The sequence below is a fragment of the Mauremys reevesii genome, linkage group 6, assembly GCF_016161935.1.
Source record: "Mauremys reevesii isolate NIE-2019 linkage group 6, ASM1616193v1, whole genome shotgun sequence".
NCBI lineage: Eukaryota > Metazoa > Chordata > Testudines > Geoemydidae > Mauremys > Mauremys reevesii.
In genome coordinates this window covers 21,451,979-21,471,733 of record NC_052628.1, presented here as the reverse complement: position 1 = coordinate 21,471,733, position 19,755 = coordinate 21,451,979, and the positions used below count along the sequence as shown (strand labels likewise).

At 41.9% G+C, this 19,755-nt stretch overlaps 1 protein-coding gene across 4 annotated transcripts in view; it reads left to right on the top strand.

Annotated features, from left to right (window-relative positions):
- Positions 1-19,755, top strand: part of CCBE1 (collagen and calcium binding EGF domains 1) — a 201,194-nt gene that overhangs the window by 102,511 nt on the left and 78,928 nt on the right. The window contains exon 1 of one of the 4 annotated variants that reach the window (XM_039545811.1): positions 13,316-13,437. The exons of the other annotated variants lie outside the window; for them this stretch is intronic. Within the exon in view, the coding sequence (XP_039401745.1) occupies positions 13,331-13,437 (107 nt within the window). The 5' untranslated portion in view covers positions 13,316-13,330. Of the gene's footprint in view, positions 1-13,315; positions 13,438-19,755 lie in introns of those variants that run through there. 4 annotated transcript variants of the gene reach the window in all.

Below are 19,755 nucleotides of genomic sequence, written 5' to 3'. Positions count from 1 at the left end.
CACTTCACATGTGTTTAATTATTGAGAGGGGGGTGAAGGATACTAGTCCTGCATCACAAAAATCAATCTGCAATAACAGGAAATCCTGAGCCATTTGTATTGAGATTCCTCTTTCATTGTAACTAGCAATTGGTTCCAGCTTCTAAAAAAAGTCTAATTCTTGACAGCTACAATAATACTGCCTCAGCTGGATTATACTCAGCAGTGTTCTGATCATAAGCCTGATTTGGTGCTATAGATCATAAAAAACAGGGGAAATGACTTATTCGTGTGTAGTGACGTTTTATTACTTTTAGAGCTGAGCAAAGAGATTAGTAAAAGCATCAAAATGCCAAAATCTTCTATAAAAAAGCTGGTTCTTCTCTCTTCTTCCCCAACCGTACTTTAACTTTGAGTTTATGCAGGAGACGGGGTGGGGGGAGGAGGACGGGGCGGGGGCAGCAAACAGGACACTTAGGATTAGGTTGTGCACGCTACTCCCATTGGTGAGAACTTAGACACAAGTAGTTCTACTGATGTCAGCATGACTACTCATGTGAGTAAGAGCGCACCAATGTGGCTTGCACAATCTGACCATTAGCATAACTGTGGGGAACCTTGTTCCAAACATAACCCTGGATATGACAGAGACTGACCTACTATAGCCTGGGGTTTAGGGCACTGGCCTGTGGGAGACCCGGACTTAATTCCCTGCTCTGCCTGATTCAGAGCAGCGTTTTCATCTCAGATCACTATGAATCAAACACTGCTCTGAGCGTGAACTTGAAGCTGGATCTCCCATATCCCAAGGCAGTGCCATAGCTAGCCTGCTATAAACTGGGAGAGTCTGTTTCTCTCCAAAAGTGACCACAAAGCCCTGGACCTAAAAACACCATCCTGAATAAAAAAGCTGAAGTTTTGAGCTGAAAATTGACATTTAGACACAATTCTCTTTCCAAAAGGTTTTGTTTTCATTCCAATGTGGAAGCAAAACAGATCAGGAAACCTCAAAAGCTGCTGTGAAATGGAATTGTCATCCTCTAGGCAGCTGTAGCCCCCAGGCAGGTCACATGCTGGTAGGCTGGCCTCCCCTCCATGGTGCCACCCAGCGAACATATGCACTGCCTGAGTCCTTGCACCAGTGGTCTCTGCATAGTGTCAAATTCACAGGATGTCAGGGAGGACCATTGCTCAGCAGAGGAGAGGACAGAGAGGAGTGGTCACTTTTCTCTGTTCCCCACACACCTATTCACACCACTCCATGCACACATCCCTCACCCCACCAGCAACATGCCTGCCATGAGTGTCCCTGAAATTCACTTTGAACTTCTGGCCACTCCGTGGATATCATACCAGCCAGGTGTGAAGAAGAAGCTGAGGTGACTGAACCCAAGGTAAGAGTTGGACACTGCTCTGGTTCTGCATTGCCAATGAGAATTAAGTCATCTTCATTTTTCTAAAAAATCCTCCAAATTCCTGGCTGCTTTTGGCTTCGCATTAGTTCCTGTTCCCCCTCCCCTCAGTTCCCCCACAGGTGTCTTGGAGCAGGGACTATCTGTGTCTTTGTGTTTTAGAAATTGCTGAGTGCATTGTTAGCATAGAACAAATAGGACCAGTCTGCTCTCCTCACTCATGTTGAGTAGTAACTTGCTACACACGTATTTCCATTGATTTCAGAGCCTGAGACCGAGCTGAGTAAGGGTGGCAGAATATTGTCCTTAATCATTAATAATAGTAGGAACAAGCTTTGCTAGCGGATTTTAGTCACTAAAGGGTATTGCAGTAAAAGGCATTCAGCCCATATTCAGCAGTGCACTTAAGCATGTGATAAAGTCTAGCCCTGTTCAGCTGTGCACGTGCGCTTACATCGTGTTGACTTCATTCACTGATTTAAATGGGACTTAAACAGGGGCATCATTTCAGAAAAACGTGGTGAGGTTGTATCAGCATCTTGCGTCCACCTCCGCAGCGAGGCTGCAGCTGCTAATGTGGGGGAGGGTCACCAGGTTGGTCCTATCCTTCCGGGGGTTGGGGAGGTTGCATGCTGGTGCCATCATGGGGAGATGAGGTGTGTGTTTCGGGGTAGGTGTCCCACCAATTGTCAGCCAGGGGCAGGGATCAGATTGGCTTGCTCCGCCCTCAGCTCTGGCCAAGCCACTGCTTCAGCTTACTCTCCAGGTGGCAGGGTGTGAGGGGCAGCAGTGACAGAGGCTGCTCGTGACAACCTGCTGCCCCCCTTCTTGTAGGCCTAGGGTAGCAGATTTGGTGAAGCTGCCATGACAGAGGGGTGGCCAAGCCAGGCCAAAGTTGAGTGAGTGGAATTGTAACCTGACGCACTGGCTTGAAACACCACTCAAATTTGGCCTGGTCTGCTACACAGCGCCCCCTACTGGCCCAAGGGAGAAACTGCAATGCTGGCTGGTGAGGAGCTATGAAAAGTCGGAGGAGCGAGGAAGTTGGGGCTGGGAGGGAAGGAATGGGAAACTGCCCGCCACCCCCAGATCCACAGCAAATGACGCCCCTGGATTTAAATTGGAAATACTAGGCTTTATGTGAAGTACAAGTAGAGAACTGTGTGTGTGGGTCACCTTTCTTCTTTTATACTTGGACTGTCAGCTGTGTGGGGTGAGAGCCGCCTTTTTGTTCTGTGTTTGTGCAGCGTTTAGCACGATGGGGTCATGATCATTGACTAGGGCTCAGACTGAACAGGACCAGGCCAGAGTAAATGCAGGTGGTTAGCAGAAGGGCAGGAGTTACATGTGAGGGGAGATTATAAACTCTGGGATTATGTAGTTTTAACACCAGAAGGCCTAGAGGGAACTTCGCTGAGGTATTTAAGATCCACAACAATTAAAGAAGCTTTATTTCTGTGCGGCTAAATCATGAAGTTCTTATGTGAGGCCAGATTATCCCTGGCCTAGTTCATGTATGTTGGGGAGGAGACCACAAAGTGCCACCCTTGAAAGTCCAGGGACGACTGCTGTCCATAGGGACACAAATTGCTATAACGGGGGTAGGGAAGAGGTGAAGTAACAGCCTCTCATCTTTGCATGGCACGTTGCAAGGAACAGATTTTTTCATCCTACAGGACAGTGAAAATTGCATGTTCTCCATGCATGCTAGAGAACATCAGTAGACACCTACTAAATTCCATAATCTAGTCCTCCATTTTTAGTAGTCTTTGCTGAGGCAAAATTTGAATTCAGACTTCAGCCTATATAAGGACCGAGAGAAAATCAAGTAAGGAGTTCATGAGTTGGTCCAAGTGGTAGCAGTAAATATTTATTTTGTGGTAGCACCCAACAGCCCTGACTGGGTTTGGGGTCCCATTGTACTGGGTATTGTACAAACACATTAGAGAGACAATCCCAGCCTTGAAAGGGCACAAGGGTTTGGCTTCCTTTCTAAAAATGCACAGGCCTTTAGTCAGGTCCATTCGCAATCTGTCAATTCTGTTTCATTCCCACCGCTTCTTTTATATGGTGCTAGAAAAAGTATCCACTTACAAAATACCCACGACATCAGTAATAGCCCAATGAGAGGGGAATGATGTATTCTCTGTGGTTGCTCTGATTGTTAGAGGCCAGATTCTAATGCTCTCAATCCCGCTGGGCAGTGATTTACTCCACAAGGTAGTCACCCACAAGCCATTGGAGTAAGGTGCTGCTAAATAGTAGCAAGGCTATCAGAATGTGGCTCTGAATGAGCAGGGATTTAAAACTCTCAGAGCAGAAATCCATTGTTGCATGATGTACTGGCTGAACCTTAGGAAATTCTTAGGTCAAACTGCATCCTACACAGCTGAGGCCTATATGTACGCAAAGAGACAAAGTCAAGATAAGCCACCACCTCCACTGCTGTCGGGCAGCTGCTTACAGGGAAAGAAGACTGAGAAATAAAGAGATTTTTGGAAGATTGGACTAAATTCTCCTTTTGTAAAGATTGGGATAAAATCTCTCTCACTTAGGCTAGAGGACAGATTTGTTGTTGTTAATTATAATCAGATTCTTTGTTAAATTGAGCCAGGGCCGGCTCCAGCTCTTTTGCTGGTGGAAAAATAAAGAAAAACCCGATTGAGCTGCCGCCAAAGAGGAGACAAGGGAGTGAAGGACCCGCTGCCGAAGACTGAAGCGGAGCGATTGAGCCGCCACCGAAGTGCCGCCAAAGAGGATGAGAGGGGGTGAAGGACCTGCTGCCGAATTGCCACCGCAGATTCAGACATGCTGCCCCAATAATGGACGGAGTGCCGCCCCTTTCTATTGGCCGCCCCAGGCACCTGCTTCCTTCGCTAGTGCCTGGAGCCAGCCCTGAATTGAGCAGTACCACCAAGTCCAGCCTCCCCTGTAGGAGTGCAGAACGACTTGCTCCGTTACGGGCAGTACTGCAATCAGGGCTGGCTCCAGGGTTTTTGCAGCCCCAAGCGGCGGAAAAAAAAAAAGCCGCAATTGGTGGCAGTTCCACTGTGCCGCTTTCTTCTTCAGTGGCAATTCGGTGGCAGGTCCTTCCCTCCAAGAGGGACCGAGGGACCCGCGCTGAATTGCCACCGAAGAGCCCGACGTGCCACCCATTCCCCTTGGCTGTCCCAAGCACCTGCTTGCTGGGCTGGTGCCTGGAGCCAGCCCTGACTGCAATGCAGAAAAATTACTGAGCCAAAAATTCATTCTGCAAACACTGATGAGAGAGAGGCATTGCATCTCACATCAGACCCACAGCTATTCAATGAGGGCAGGTAGAAAAGAAAAAATCTTCCAGCAGATACTAGTTTCTGATGCCAAGGGTTGGGAGTTATGGAGACCTCATTAGGAAAAGAGGACTTAGCAGATCAGACCATTGATTGGTCCATCAAGTAGTTACTACTTGATGCTTTAGAGGATGAAGAAACCTGGACAATTGCCCAGAGCTGTTCTTTCCTAATGCCATTTGTGACAAGCTCTCAACTTGGACCATGGAATTCATTACTCAGTTATGCAGCCCCCTTAAAATCCAGCTACTTCACTGATTTATCTAGAAATCTTATTGGTTATATTAATTTCATACCATGAATCAGATGGTGGATCATAAAGTGAAGTGTGGATGCCTACTCCTTGGTTGTGTGCCCAACATTGGTTAAAAGAGACATTGGAGTGGTTGAAAGTACAACTTCATGAACAGCTGGTAGCATTGAACTGCCTAATGCCTTTTTAATGAAAACATGTTAACTAAATTACTTAATTCCAGGTTTTAATCTGAACACATTGCCAAAAAAAAACCCACCTGAGGTGACCTGAAATAGTTTGCTTTTCTGCAAGTGTTTATTAAAATTATACTTCCCTTTCATATGTAAGATTGCAAAGGCCTGAGATATGTATTCAGCTGCTGCTCCGTCATCTGACCTGGGACTATAGTGAATAACCTTTTTGTTAATTCACTGTCGCTGTTCTCCCAGGTTTAAAAGTCAGCTAGAAGCAAAGAACATGAAGACTAGTATGTGGCTGCAAAATGCTCCAGTGTGCTGATGAAGCATCTATAGACAAAAAGTTAAATTCTGGAAATAGATCTTAATGTACTAAAATATTTTTAAAAATTCAGTAAACACGAACTGGCCAAAGAGGTCCCTGTGAACAGTTAATGGACAAGAATGGCTGCTTGGCTGAAGCATATGCTTGAGCTCAGAGCAAAACTGCATATGTTATATTTGCTGGGTAAATGGAACTGAACGGATTGTCTGCAGGAAACTGATGCTTTTCATTTTGTTTTTGGTCACACAGATTTTAGAGAGTGGCTGTTTTTCATTCAAACATCCAGATTTCCATGGCAACAAGGGTATTCACGTGCAAGTAAAGGTATTCGCTATTTGCACTAAAATACTCATTCTTCAAAAAATTTCAGGCCCTGATTTTCAGAAGTGCTGAACACCCATTAGTAAAGCAGGGTGCATTTTTTTGGTGAATAGTAAATTTGCCCCAAAAATGCATTTATTTTTTTTGGCAGCGCATCAAAACAATCACAAATTTCAGTTGAATTCGGCAAAAAACTGAAGAATTATTTTTTTTTAAGTTGAAATTCAGTTGTGGTTCAAAATCAACTATTTTCCCCCCAGATTTTTCAGTTCAGCTCCTAAACCAAAAAAATCAACTATTCACTCAGCTCTACCCACCAGGCCAATTGAAGTCAGTGGGAGCTGCAGGTGCTCAGTGCCTCTGAAAAGCAGGCCCTCAGTTGTTCAGTCAGGGAGCTGAACAGGAATCATGTGGACTCAGATGATCAGAAACAGCCATAAATAAAAAATAGTTCACAAAAACAGCTGAGTGCAAAATGGAATTTCTGACCCCAGGGAAATGCTGACTTTTAGACATTTATTTTCCTCTTGAATCAGGGCAGAAAGTCAGAATCTTGAAATATTTTGCAGAATGGAAATTCCAAAACATTTTAATTCATAAACATCACTATGCCCTTGATGATAATGCTGAAATGTTATATTATAAAATAGCAAGTATTAAATATGTAAATATTAAATATATTGATTTTGTTATTACAAGTTAAAATGAAGTGAGAAAACCAAAATGAAATACTGCAAAATGATTTTGAATCATTTTGAATTTTTTCTGTCAGAATTTTAGTTGAAGTAGATATATTCCTGCAAAGCATTTCTAGTTTAACAAAACAGCATTTTCTGACAGCAAACTGTTCCACTGAAAATTTTTCAACCAGCTTTATTTATGAACAAGCCCACTGGTTGAAATATGTTCACAAAGCTTATATGAAGAACTAAATTTGCAAAAATCCATAGTCTGTGTATAATTCCTGAGCAGATTGCTTTGCTAAGGTATTCACTATGAATAGTTTATCCAATCATCTCCTCATGCACAATCTTTGGATCTGGTTACACTGCAAATATGATAAGACAGAATTAATATATTTACAGTAGAGTTAATATTGTTATCAGAATATATTTGAAGCATTAATATAAAATCTCACTAATCTATGTTGGGGTTGGTTGATTGTATTAAATATTACATTTTAAGTGCAGTAGAACCCACTTTAATTAAACTTCCGTGTAGTAAAACTGTCTATATTGATGTAAAAGAACCTCATGCTGTTTTAATACATTGTGATTTGCAATGTATTAATAGTGAAATTGACTTCACAATTTTAATCTTAGCATAGAATCTGGAAAAGCCTTCCAGCTAGTACAGATTCTAGTACTCAAGTTGCAACATTAAGGGGGGAAATATTATTACAGTTTACATGGGCCAATCCTGGTGGGGGAGAAGGGCGGTTGGTTTTTTTGCTTGCCCACATTTTCCTTTGAAGCAGAGCTGGATGACATTTTTCAGCTGAAACATGCAGATTCAGTTCAACTACAACATTTCACAAACTTGTGTAGAATTGAAACATCACCCTCCAAAAAAAAATTCAGACAAAATTAAACTGTTTAATTTCAACATTTTCGGAACAAACTGTTTCGATTTTTCATTAGAAATTTACTTTAATTTTGATTAAAAAAATTAAACATTTTTTTAAAAGTTCAAAACCTAAACTAAACATTTCACTCAGCCTGAAATTCTTATTGTTTTAATTCCATTTTTGGAACAGCCAGAAAACCAAAAAAAACCCAGTGATTTGCCCTGCTCTTCTTTGGAGTCATGCAGGGTATGTGTGCACTGCAGCTGGGAGCCAACCTCCCAGCCTGGAGAGAGAGACTCATACAAGAGGGGCTGGAGCTAGTGCATTAAAAATAGCAATGTGGACATTGCAGCTCCGGGTCTCAAGCATAGGTAGTTGGGGGTCTTGAGAGCTCCAGCCTGAGCTGCAACATCCACACTGCTGTTTTTAGCATGCTAGCGTGAACCTTGTTATCATGAGTCTGTGTACCCCAGTGGGGGAGGTTTACTCTCAGCTGTAGCATAGACACTCAGAATTTCAGGTGCCACGTGATTCAGTATTATCCTCCAGAAGAGCTGGCTTGCATAGAATTAATAAGATTCTGGAACTTTTCAGTATCTCTGTAGTGAATGGGAGGACAATTGCTACAGCAAGAAAAGAGGAGAATGGTTTGACTGGCACAGGTTACACACACAGCATTAGTTTTGACCGGATGAGGACACCTGTTTGAGTCCTGTAAAGTACTTGGTGCAAGGATAATGTCTTCCTCTGCATTTGGAACCTGTTTAGCAGAGCCCGGAGGCTACTGCAATCTAAATAATAAATAAAAACATACTACTGCTATTTTGTCTGGAAGTCTGGAAAATGCCAGTATTCTAAAAAGTAATAGGAAAAGTTAATAAAATGTCTCCTACTTTGTGTTTGAAATATTTAACCAGGCAGAAGCTGGGTTTTAGGTTTTGGTTTGTTTTAATTGCCTTTTTAGCTTCTGCCCTCCATATTGACTATGTCAATTTCACAGTCAGTGGTGTATTGTCAAAAATCTGGTATTCATAATACAAGGGCATTGGAGGTAAACTATTTTCTGATGTATTTATATTGATGATAATGGAGTTAAACTTAACACCAGGTATAAATGTTGAACTAACCTTTTAATCTTAACAATTGCATAGGAACTAAGTCTTAAAGATATCCTTGAGCATCCTCCTTGATTGAGAACTTCTTGTTGGCACTCAGTTAGTTATTTGAGGTCACGCATTCTTGGAAGCCAATGTTTTTATAAAGCCCATGTCAAGAATTCTTCAGACGTAATTGAGACAGACAATAAAGAAACACATCTTATTGTTTTTTAAAGCAAATATCATGCACCCCGTTGCTGGGGTATTTTGTGATTTCTAGTATTTTGTGTGTGTGTGTGTGTGTGTGTATATATAATGGACAACCTTAGCAGTGTTGGAAAGTATCTTTGGCACTTTGCAGCACAGTGGAAAATATATGAATATCTTTTCGGAATTTTAAGGCTTTTCTAGTTACTGTTTTTACTGTGCTATTTCTAAAAAATCCCAGCAACATTAATATCCAACACGAAAAACTTAATGCATCCTGTTTAAAACGTTTGTTTTATTGCATACAGGCCATACTTTCTGGACACTTAAAACTTAATTTGTTTGGCAGTATTTCATAGTGCTTATACAAACATTTGTACTAATGAATGCAGATGAATGTTAACATGTACATACATGCCTATTGAGTTAATATACTCCTAATTAAAGTGTCTTAGCTTGGAATTCACACTAGAAGAGTGCCATATGGATCTGATGATTAACTTTAGTGGACTTTTCCAAAATTAAAATGGACATGTTTTGAATGGTGCCAGAAAGCAGAAATGATATTAAATTAAATACCGAACACTATTTCTATTGGCTATATTGCTTGTTTGCCTACCTCTTGGAAACAATCACAAAAACATTTTTTTAAATGGAAAAGAATAGTGTTTTTTCCAGAGAAGTATGATAATTTGTTCTCTAGAGTTTCATGTGGAAATATTCTTTATAGTAATTATTTTTCATAGGGACAAGAAAGCCTGTAGGATTTAGAGAGTTTAGGGTAGAGCTGTACAGGTTTTCAAAGAATCCCAGCTGGCAAAACTTTCTTTTCTTTTTGTGTGAAAAGCTTGTTATTCTCAATAAAAAATTCAGCCAGAAGCGGGGGTTCAAATCTAAGTTCCGTTACCAGAATTCCCAAAGATTCTGGGTTTGTGGTTCAGACAAAAGGTTTTCATTTTACTCCTCTCTAATTCTGACATAGAGTAAAACTACTGCTTTTGTTGGGTTGTTGTTGCTTACTTGATCATTCACAATAGCTCTCCTGGTCATTAGTGCAATTCTGCTGTAAGGAATTTAATAGATTTAGGATTTCATCAAAAAGTATTAGTAGTGGTGTTATACTCTTGCTAATTTATTTTTAAGTGTATTTCCAGCTTTTGCCTCATGTCTTCTATGCTATTCAGAATTCTCCTGTGACTTGAAAATCATATGTTTCCTTGATTTTTTTGGTATGTTTTGAATCTATAGGAGGGACCTAAACATAAATGACTGTGATGCCAGAAAGAAACATACATGTTTTGTGTCAGAAAGTAAGATATGAAGTTGAGGAGAAATGACATGGCTTTAGTCTGGTATTTCAATGGTAAGGATCTAAAACAAGATGAAGTAGAGGGATGATAAGCATCCAAATTGCACCCAGGATAGATGATCGCTATTCTTTCTTACTACTTGTCCATGTCCTGTGTTTGATGGCCTTCAGGGAAACTGCCTTCATCTCTCTCCTTCGTTATGCAAACTTGTATTTCACTGGCATGTCATATCCAATAATTGCACTATAGCTGATTATGTGCTTTCATTAATCATCACTCAGAAGGAATGTCGTGGGAGAAGTGTTTTTGCAGTTCACTTTCTCCTGTCCTTGGTGATATGAGGTCTTCTCACATTCTGGTATTAAAAACATGACTCCTACTTTATCGTTGTCTGGAGACAAGCTGCAGCTGTGGCCAGCAGCACAAATGGTGTGTACATGTAAATAGCTTGAACTTTTGCTACACTGATTTTCTTCTGTCAGCATTGTCACACTTACAGCGAGGCACTAAATGCCACAGTGACCACAGGTATCCCAACTAGTGCAAAGTTTAAGGCAGAAGCCCAAGTTAAAGCTGAAGTGAAAGAGGAAGGGATACATTCCGGGGCATACTGTGTCTCTGCCTTGGGGCATACTGTGTCTCTGCCTTGGGTAATGTAGGCAGTTTGCAGAAAGCATACTTAGATTCTGTGCATTCTGGGAGTTCACCACCACAAACTGAACTCTGCTAAGGGCCTGAAAGTGGCTGAGCACCCTCAAATCCTGTTTGACTGGATGGAAGTTGGGAGTGCTCAGCCCGTGTAGGATCAGTCCCTACAGTTAGTAAACGCAGACAACAGACTTATTTTTTTGTAGTGTTTTCACTGCCAAGACAGAACTTTTATTTGTAACAGATGGGGCCAGTCTGTTACTTCAGAAGGCCCCGTTTGGCTCCCCCTTGACCTTCAACTGTAGGAAATGGTGGAGAATTCATACTTGTCATTTTAGCAGTAACCTGTGGCAGCACTAGTGATTTTAGCCATCACAGTTATATGTTTTGCAGTGAGCTCGTTATAACTATTGGATTTGTTTAGCACTGTAATAACACTAATGGTATATTTGAGTATCTGGCTCTTTCAGACATTCCAAAGTGTAAATTTTTGTCTATGTATCCGATAGTGCACATGCAAAATAGGCATGTTGATGAGCTTGCAGACAGGTAAGCTCAAGAGCACTGAGATCAGACCCAGTGTGTATTTCATGGAATACATTTGTGATACGGTGGAGGTGGGCAAGGCAGTGGTACCAAACCAGCCTCTTCCCCAGGAACACGCTGGTCACTTTCCAGGCCCCACTATGGTGTATGGTTGTCCTTTCAGGGGTTCTTTTCCCTGTCCTGCCTTTCTAGGGTTGTCCTTTGTACGTTTTGTGGAGCTGAGTAGTAGTGGCCGTTTTGCCACTGGCAGCAGTTGCTTACGTCTCTCTTTCTCTGATAGCATTTAAGTTTTGATCTGTTTGCTCCCAGCTTTCACTTCCTTATTGCTGAGGAGATGGCACCGTCTCACAGTACATTTTACATGTCAAGAAAAAAAACATTGTAAAAACTCACTTAAAAGACCATTCTCATTGTACAAACCTAACTCTTTCAACACAGAGTGCATCACCGTGTGAAACAGCGCAGAGTATATTCCAGATGGTTAAGTGCCTTTAGAGTATCTAAAGCTGCTATAAATTATTGAAAATGATAGAAATAATGAACACCACCTGGAATTAGAAAAGTGTTTGTAGTTAAAGCCTCCTACCTGTGGGGTTTGATTTTGATGTTTCTGTTTTTCATTTATGCAAAGGAAAGCCCCCGAGCAGGCCTGTTTTCTTTGGCTCCTGTGCTATCATGTGGTTATGCTTCTTGACAATGTTCTCCCTCAATTATTCAACCCTGCTGGGCTTATAGATCTAATTTTTGTAATGGTTCTGCACCATGGATATTTGTATGTGGCAGAGTTTACTCAGGAAAAGCATGGAACAATTTATTCCACTGTTTAAAGCATGTCTTTGGAAGTAATGGAGTAATTGATTAATTAAACAAACTCCCTTTTGCAACAAGCGATGGTCCTTTTGAAAGTGACTGCCAGGGAGAACCTTGGTGAAATTTCAAGTCTTGAATAGCGGCTGCCTATTAGCATTTACTATGTAGGAATATCTTGCCATGTTACTTCATTAAACATACAGCACCACCTTGTTGATCTGAAACATTTCAGGGACATCCATAGCATTCAGATCAGAGATTTGAACTGAATTAATCATTGGTTCCAAATATTTAATTGATTTACCTTTTATTTTTGGATGGTGCTTTAAAAAATTGTTACAAAATTGCCATCCTGAATGGGACACTGATTGAAAATGCCACATACACTATACATATTTTAATCTATTGCAATCAAATGTCTCAAGAGCAAGTGGAGATTGGAAATTGGTTAAGAAAAACACTGGATGCGTGTGGTGATTGCTAAATGATGGGTGGATCCTGGGAGTTGCTGGGTGAAGTGGGCTCTCAGTACCTTCAAATAAAGGTTTGACTCATGGGAGTGCTGGTAAGAGATTAGTCTGTATTTTCTGGTCCCAGTTACAGCTGCCTGGGACATCATTACATTGCATATAGCAAGGTAAGCTATGCATATTGGTTCCTCTGTGGTGCATATATGTAATCCACGCATGCCCAATAGGAAGACGTCTCTTTAAGAGATCTAGAGAGGAGACGTGGGGGAGGAATGAGCTGTGTCTGGGTCATTGTTGCCAGGCCAATGCACAAGTAGCATTCCAGGCTCACATGTTTCTGGAATTTGGTGTGGTAGCATTGGGCATAGTCAAGCCACAGGGAGCCTATTGAGCAAAATAGACTCCACTGAGGGCAAGTAGTCAGGGCAACTGCTTTCCAACAGGACGTATGACGGGAGTGGGCTGGGAGAGGCTCAGCCACAGGAGCAGAAAGCAGGCTGTTTTCCCCTAACTCTGAAGCATTTTGCAGCAGGCTAGTGATATTATTAACTTCACAACAGAGAAACTCTGGCAGTCGTAGTTATAGAAAGGGGAAATGGGGAGGGCAAACTAATGTCTTTCTTTTTAATTGTATACCTTGAACGTTATTTCACTTTAGCCAAATGGTTGTAGTCAAATTGTCTTAGCCAGTCTGGTCCACCAAGTCTTTTCTCATATAACTGTGACAAAGAGGAAAGAGTCGTCTATGTTTTGCTATTCTCAGATTTGTATTTTTCTTGTAATAGGGTTATTCATCTACATATTTCATACTGATTGGTTAATTAGCTGACTAGAAACTGAGTGATTCCAGTCCAGCAGAGGAGGAGAAAACATCTGCATGGGTGCCAACTGCAGATTTTTGCCAGCAAGAGGAAGGAAGATATTATTGCAGTGCTTTTGTCTCAGCAGACTGTATGAAGTTGATGAGCAAAGACTGAGACTCAGGTGAACTCAGCCTAAACTTTTGGAACTCTGAGTTACTTCTCACTGTGTTTCCATGGGGATTTATCTGTTGAGATTTAATTTGGTTATCATGTGTATATTCGGGTATAACTATAAAGATAATGTATGTGATTATGAAGTAGCCTTTTTATTTAATGGAAATTAAGCTACTATTATTATTATTATTATTATTATTTATCTTTATGAAGTTGGTACTTAAGAATTAAGTTCATTCCTCTTGTTCTATTTGGATTTTGTTATGGGGAGGTTGACTCTGTGTGGCCCTTGCTGAAAATCTTCAGCAACTGAATTCTCAGTCTCCATGTGCTTTTCTGTAGGAGTTGTGGGGAAGCACTAAGAGAGACGTGGTAAACTAAACTCTAGCCCACCCAAAGGTTTCACATGCAGGGATTATTGGCTGCTGTTGTCTGTGTTTGATGACAAGGGGTTGGGAGGACTTTGTGAAAACACCTTTGGTCCAGTGCCCTGTGTTGGCACTGATTTTGGGTGGTGGAGCCATGTGGTATTTGATGGGATTTTTAGTCATGCCCACTGTACTCTTCATGATGGAGTTATGCATGTATCAGAGGGCATGCTACAGTGTAAAACATCTAATTGTATTTAGCAGATTCTCTCTCTCCTGCAGTTTCCCTGTTATAGACAGGACCAGCTCTAGGCACCAGCAAAGCAAGCACGTGCTTGGGGCGGCACAATTCCAGGGGTGGCATTTTAAAAAAAAATTTTTTTTGCTTGGGCAGTTGTGCTCTCGGAGCTTGGGGTGGCAAAAAACCTAGAGCCGGTCCTGGTTACAGGGGCACATGGGGGTTTGACTAAAGAGAAGAAGGACTCATTATAAAACCCCATGGGTCTAGAACTCAGGCCTGCAGAGTTGCCAGGTAACAGCTTCAGGCCGCTACCCAGCAGCAACTATAAGGTGCACTCCACTACCCATGACTAGGATGACCAGATGTCCCATTTTTAAAGGGACAGTCCCATTTTTTGGGACTTTTTCTTATATAGGCGCCCCCATCCCCATCCCATTTTTTTCACAGTTGCTATCTGGTCACCCTACCCATGACCCCCTGTGGACACAGATTAGGGGAAGTCCTACCTCAAGGGGTTTGACAAGTAGCAGCCTCATGACTGCTGATTGGCTCCCCGCACTATATAAAGGCAAGGGGCATTCCAGGAAGTGTCCAGGCAATAGTGTGGATTTTCTGTAGCTGCCACAACCATTCCTGTTCCTGAACTCCTGGCTTTGACCTCAGCTTGATTTGGACTTCACCTCCTGACCCAGATCCCGAAACCTGATTCAGACTCTGGCCCTTGGTATTGACCCTGGCCTGGCACCTGACTACAAACTCCTCTGCTATTCCCAGCCTCAAGTTTAAATATTCTCTGACCCTTGATCCTGCCTGTCCTTGTTAGCATCCTGACACTCACCTGGATTTATGTGTCCACCTGTAATTAAGCGTGACTAACATCCTGGCTCTGTGCATATTGCTTCTCTCTCTGAATGGCTCTGATCTGAGAGCTTGCTGGGGAAAGACCTCTGACTGAAATTCTGTTTCTCTCTTGGTGTTTTGGTGGTGGTTTTTATTTCATGTTTATATTGTGGTAGCACTTAGAGGCCAGTCAGGCCAAGGCTGCATTTTTCTAGTTGCTGGTGTTGCTGCTGCTGCTGGCTGTTTTCTAGATTTTCTGCCAATAGTATATTTCCATGGCTGCTGTGAATCTCTGTGGTAAGGAGAGCACAGGAGTTTTACGATACCCGCTGTTCCCAATCACGTGTCAATACGAGACTGTAAATCATCAGGGCTTGTTTCTTATAGCTTCTGAACAAACCCTATGATAATGGACAAGATTCTTAGCAAAACACCTACATACAATCCCCCACCCTTCCCCCACAGTCCACTGTTGTCTTTCTCATCTGAAGTCATTTTTAATAGTTGCAAAATCTAACTTACCATTCAGGTGGACTAAGATACAAGCCAAAGTCTGGTCTTTGCATGGAATGTTTAGTGGCAAAATAAATATTGGAGCAGCCTTCTAAATCCCCATGTACTTTAAACCTATACGTTGAATAGTGAAACATGGTATTAAGAGCAGAACCCATCACCTACTTCACACGCTTCTTGCTGACAATGAAACAGCAGAAGCAGGCTGGTATCCATCCTTGCTGGAAAAAACTGTCAAGCTTTCATACCAGAAAAATGGCTTGAGTTATTCTGTAAACTCACTTAGTTGTTCCATAAGCTTTCATTAGGCTGTGCCAGGGAAACATAGCACAGTGCAAGGGGGAGATATTATTCACTCTCTGCACTTCAGAGCACTCTCAAGGTCAGGTATGCTACAAGTATGCAGCCATAATCCTGCTTTCCTGGAGAAAGATCATTTACCTTGCAGTGTGACATCAAAATTATTGCTGCTTTCATGAGAGAGAGATTCTGTCCATGCAGTTTTCCTTTCAAATTCAATTACAGTTTCCATTCACAAAGGGTTCTTGTAAACGGAGACTATCTGCTTCATCTTTACTAAAAGTTTTCTTGTCATAACACTTGTAGGGCTGCTTTATCTTGGCTCCCAAATGCACTCAAATACGTAACTGCCTTTGTTTTAAATATTTGGGCAGCAGCTGCTGCAAATGTCAGATCTAAGTTCATGTAGAACATGCCACCTTGTGCTATTAATGGTCCACTGATATCAACTGATACGGCATTAAGATACCCAGGTTCTGGATGACTTAATAAAACTTAAATAGAATGTTAACAAATAATGATGGCGACTCATTCTCCACTGCATCTGCTGTGCTAAGGGGTTGATAATAGGGAAACAATGGTTCGTGTGCAGGGTTAGGATTTGCAGACTAATGCCTTGACACTGATTCACAGCATGACTTTATCTGAGTCACTTATACTCCAGTCCTCTGGTATACTGAGTCTTACTCTGAATGTGCTGAGGCCCTCAGCTTCCATTGACGTGAATGGGAGATGAGGTTGCTCAGCAACCAGAAGGAATGTAGGGCTGGGCCTTTAACCTTGCTGGGACTCAGTTACATTGATTCTACAGTTGGTACTGTACTGTGGTACTTTTGCACCATAGTGAAATTTAATATTCACAAAGCTCTTCTACTGCCTTTCTTTGGAGGACTCAAAGTGCAAATTACCATTATTGGGGCCTATTTAAGTGGGGTTGATAGACACAAGGAGCCCTTGACATGGTGTGACAGATGCCTGAGGGCCAGGTTGAAATGCCGCTGTGATATTCTGCCCTAATGCCTCTATACCATCGGGTGTATCGTTTGAACTGCTTAGTGAGTTTTGTGATGATCAAGACATTTGTGTGGGATCGAGACATCTTCCCTTTTATTGTGCCTTTCACATGTTTTCTCCCACTTCCTGTTCAACAGGAAACTTCTGGCAGCTGTTTCTCTTACTCTCTCCAGGAATAGGTATCCCAGACCTGTTCATGTTCTTTATTGCTTCACCTTCCATTCCCCACCCTCTCCAATGGTATGGAAGAAGAGTTTGGGGTAAATTGGGATGGGGAGGGGAGGATTCACACTGAAGATTAAGTCCTGTAGAGTTGGTCTTGATTATTATTACTACTACATTCTTAGCTTCCAAAGATGGTGCTACAATGGAAGGAGGGCACATTAGCTGAATCACAACCTGCAGACTTTGGGGGAGTTTGAATCTGAATCTAGATCCAAACTCTGTAGCATAAGCTTATCTCTGGAGTTCACTGTATACAACAGAGTACACATATAATTTTCAGATTTTTCTTACAAACACAAACACTCTTGACTCTTTCTACTGTGTAAGCTTTTAGGATATGTGTGTACATTTTCCATATAAAATATAGACCATTCATTTTACTTCAGTGTCTGAATAAGTCATGCCTGTATCATAATGTATTTATTAAATGAGAAGCTGCCAATATTTCCAATGATGAACTATAATCCATAACTGGTTGACTCTCTCTCTCTTTCAGTAGCCTAGTAAAATGACTTGGGGAGAGCCTAGTCATGGGGAAAAAGCCTTGACAAAAATGCTTTGACTCAAACTCACAAGCCCTAACTACTTTCTGCAGGCTGGTGGGAACTGGAAGAGTCAGTCTTCATGGGACTCTCTCTCCTCTGTTGATAGTTCAAAATTCTAATCTCAGTGCCTGTTACAAGTCACATCAGATGGTGATCTGATTATGTGCTGCTATATCATTAGTTAGTCTAATGTAAAAAGCCAGCCAAGATAAAATTACTAATGAAGATGTGGGGTGGGAGGGTGAGTGGGCATAAAAAGCAATCTCTAATGTAATCTGCTCTCGCTTTGGTTTCATTAATATATTTTCAGCAGGGTGCATATGTTTTAAATTGGGAAGTTTAACCTCCTATATACAACAAAATGTATCTGTAAGAGAAGATTAACCTCTCTCATTAGGAATTAAACCAAACATGGGGCTAAAAAATAATTTGATCTACAAACCTTTGTCATTTGAAAGCCAAAAGAGTAATTTCCTCGCTGGTAAAATGGTCAATCCTAAGGACTGATCTTATTTGCATGCTATGTATTTATAGCACATCTGCACTGAGGAGCCTCACTTAATGGACCGCTTTCACCCTTTGCCTGTTGGATATAATGGGAAGGAGCTGAGTGAGGCACCCCATTTAATGTTACCTTGACTTAATGGATCTGCGTCCCAAGATTTGCAGGTGTGTCCATAAAGCAGACTGTAAGAACGTGCAGGGCTGGAACCTCGGTCTATAGCGGTTCTGTGCTGCTCATGCCATTGCCTCGCCATGGGAGGATTAGAGTGGAGTCCCACAGAAGGACCCTGTGAGGCTGGGCTTGGCAGGAAGACCCTCCTAGCCGGACCTGAGTGGCAGTCCCTTGCAGCATCTGAAGGGTCCTTAGATTCTTGCTGCATAGCGGTCAGATGGGGCATTCCTGTTTGGGCCATGTGGCCAGTTAAGTCTCTGCAGCTGTGATGCAGGAATACACCCTCATTTGGAGTTAGGGATGCAGTGAGCATGGCCATAGTGATCAGATGGAGTGGAATCTGTGACACTTCCTAGCAAGCCTGTCGTGAGAGGATTCCCTCTCATAGGTCTGTCCAGCCATGGCACTTCCATGGGTATCTAGAGACCAAGGGTGTCCCAAAGCCCAGAAGTGCAAACCTGACAAATTCACTGTGGTTTTTCTTCAACCCATAAAACACAGCTACACATGGGCTGGTTAACAAACTGGAGCTCCCTTTCTGATGGCGTCATTCTCAATAGCTTATTAACTAGTGTGTGGCCTTTCTCTAGGAATTATGAGAGCAGATATAAAGAACTGTTTATAAAACTGTTTATTCTAAGTGAGATGTCCTGAGGGGTAACAGATTCATCAGTGGCTTGTCAGAATGGAAATTAAGATGCGGGGAAAACGTTAGGGTGATTGTGGGTTTTGGCAATAGATAATAAACATTTCTTCATGGACAGAGCTGAGTATGAAATTTACTGCCCATTTTTTATGAGAGAGATTTCAATAATTTTGCTTTGCTTTGCTGTAGCTGTCAAAAAGCAACAACAAAAACCTGTTCAGAAATTGCACGGTTGACATTTGTGTAGGTTGTGTTGTAAAACTTATTGAGCTTTATCTGGTGAATGTGGGGTTGTTTTTATAAGATCTCAAATGTTTTCTTAACTACGTCAGTGCTATATGGAAGTGCAGTATAGGCCTGATCAGCTCCCACTGAAGTAATGAGACTCTTTCTATTGACTAAAATGAGAGTTGGATCGGTCGCCATATGGCTGGTTCTAAGGACATGTTTCAAACATCCATCCTCATGTTTCATCAGACTCAAGAATACCGAATTTGAGAACTAACTCATCCCTTAGAACGCCCTGCTTCTCAGCACTAAAGTGGGGGCTACATCTAAAATGGATTTCCTTTTGAATGCAGAATTTCACTGTCTAAACTTACCCAGCGTTTGCCCTTATACCATACAGGCAAAGAAATATCACGTTGGAGCTATAGGAAGCTGTCAAACTATTGCTGGTTATTTGCTCATTTTTCTTTACAGTAATCCTTTTAGAAGCCTGAAGCTGCCAAGTGTTTGCTAGAGATGTCCAAAACAGTTATATCAAACCCTGAACGTGCTCTGAGCTGAGTCTGGCTTCATGGTTCAATAGAGTTTTGCAAATCTAGGAGGAGGAAGGGGAAATTTGCATTCTCTTCTATAATATCTCCCCCTTGGTTGCTGGGCTCCCTCCTAGTGCCCACCCTTTCCTTTCCTCCCTCCCAAGAATTCCCAGAATCCCACTACTTACTGGTGTCT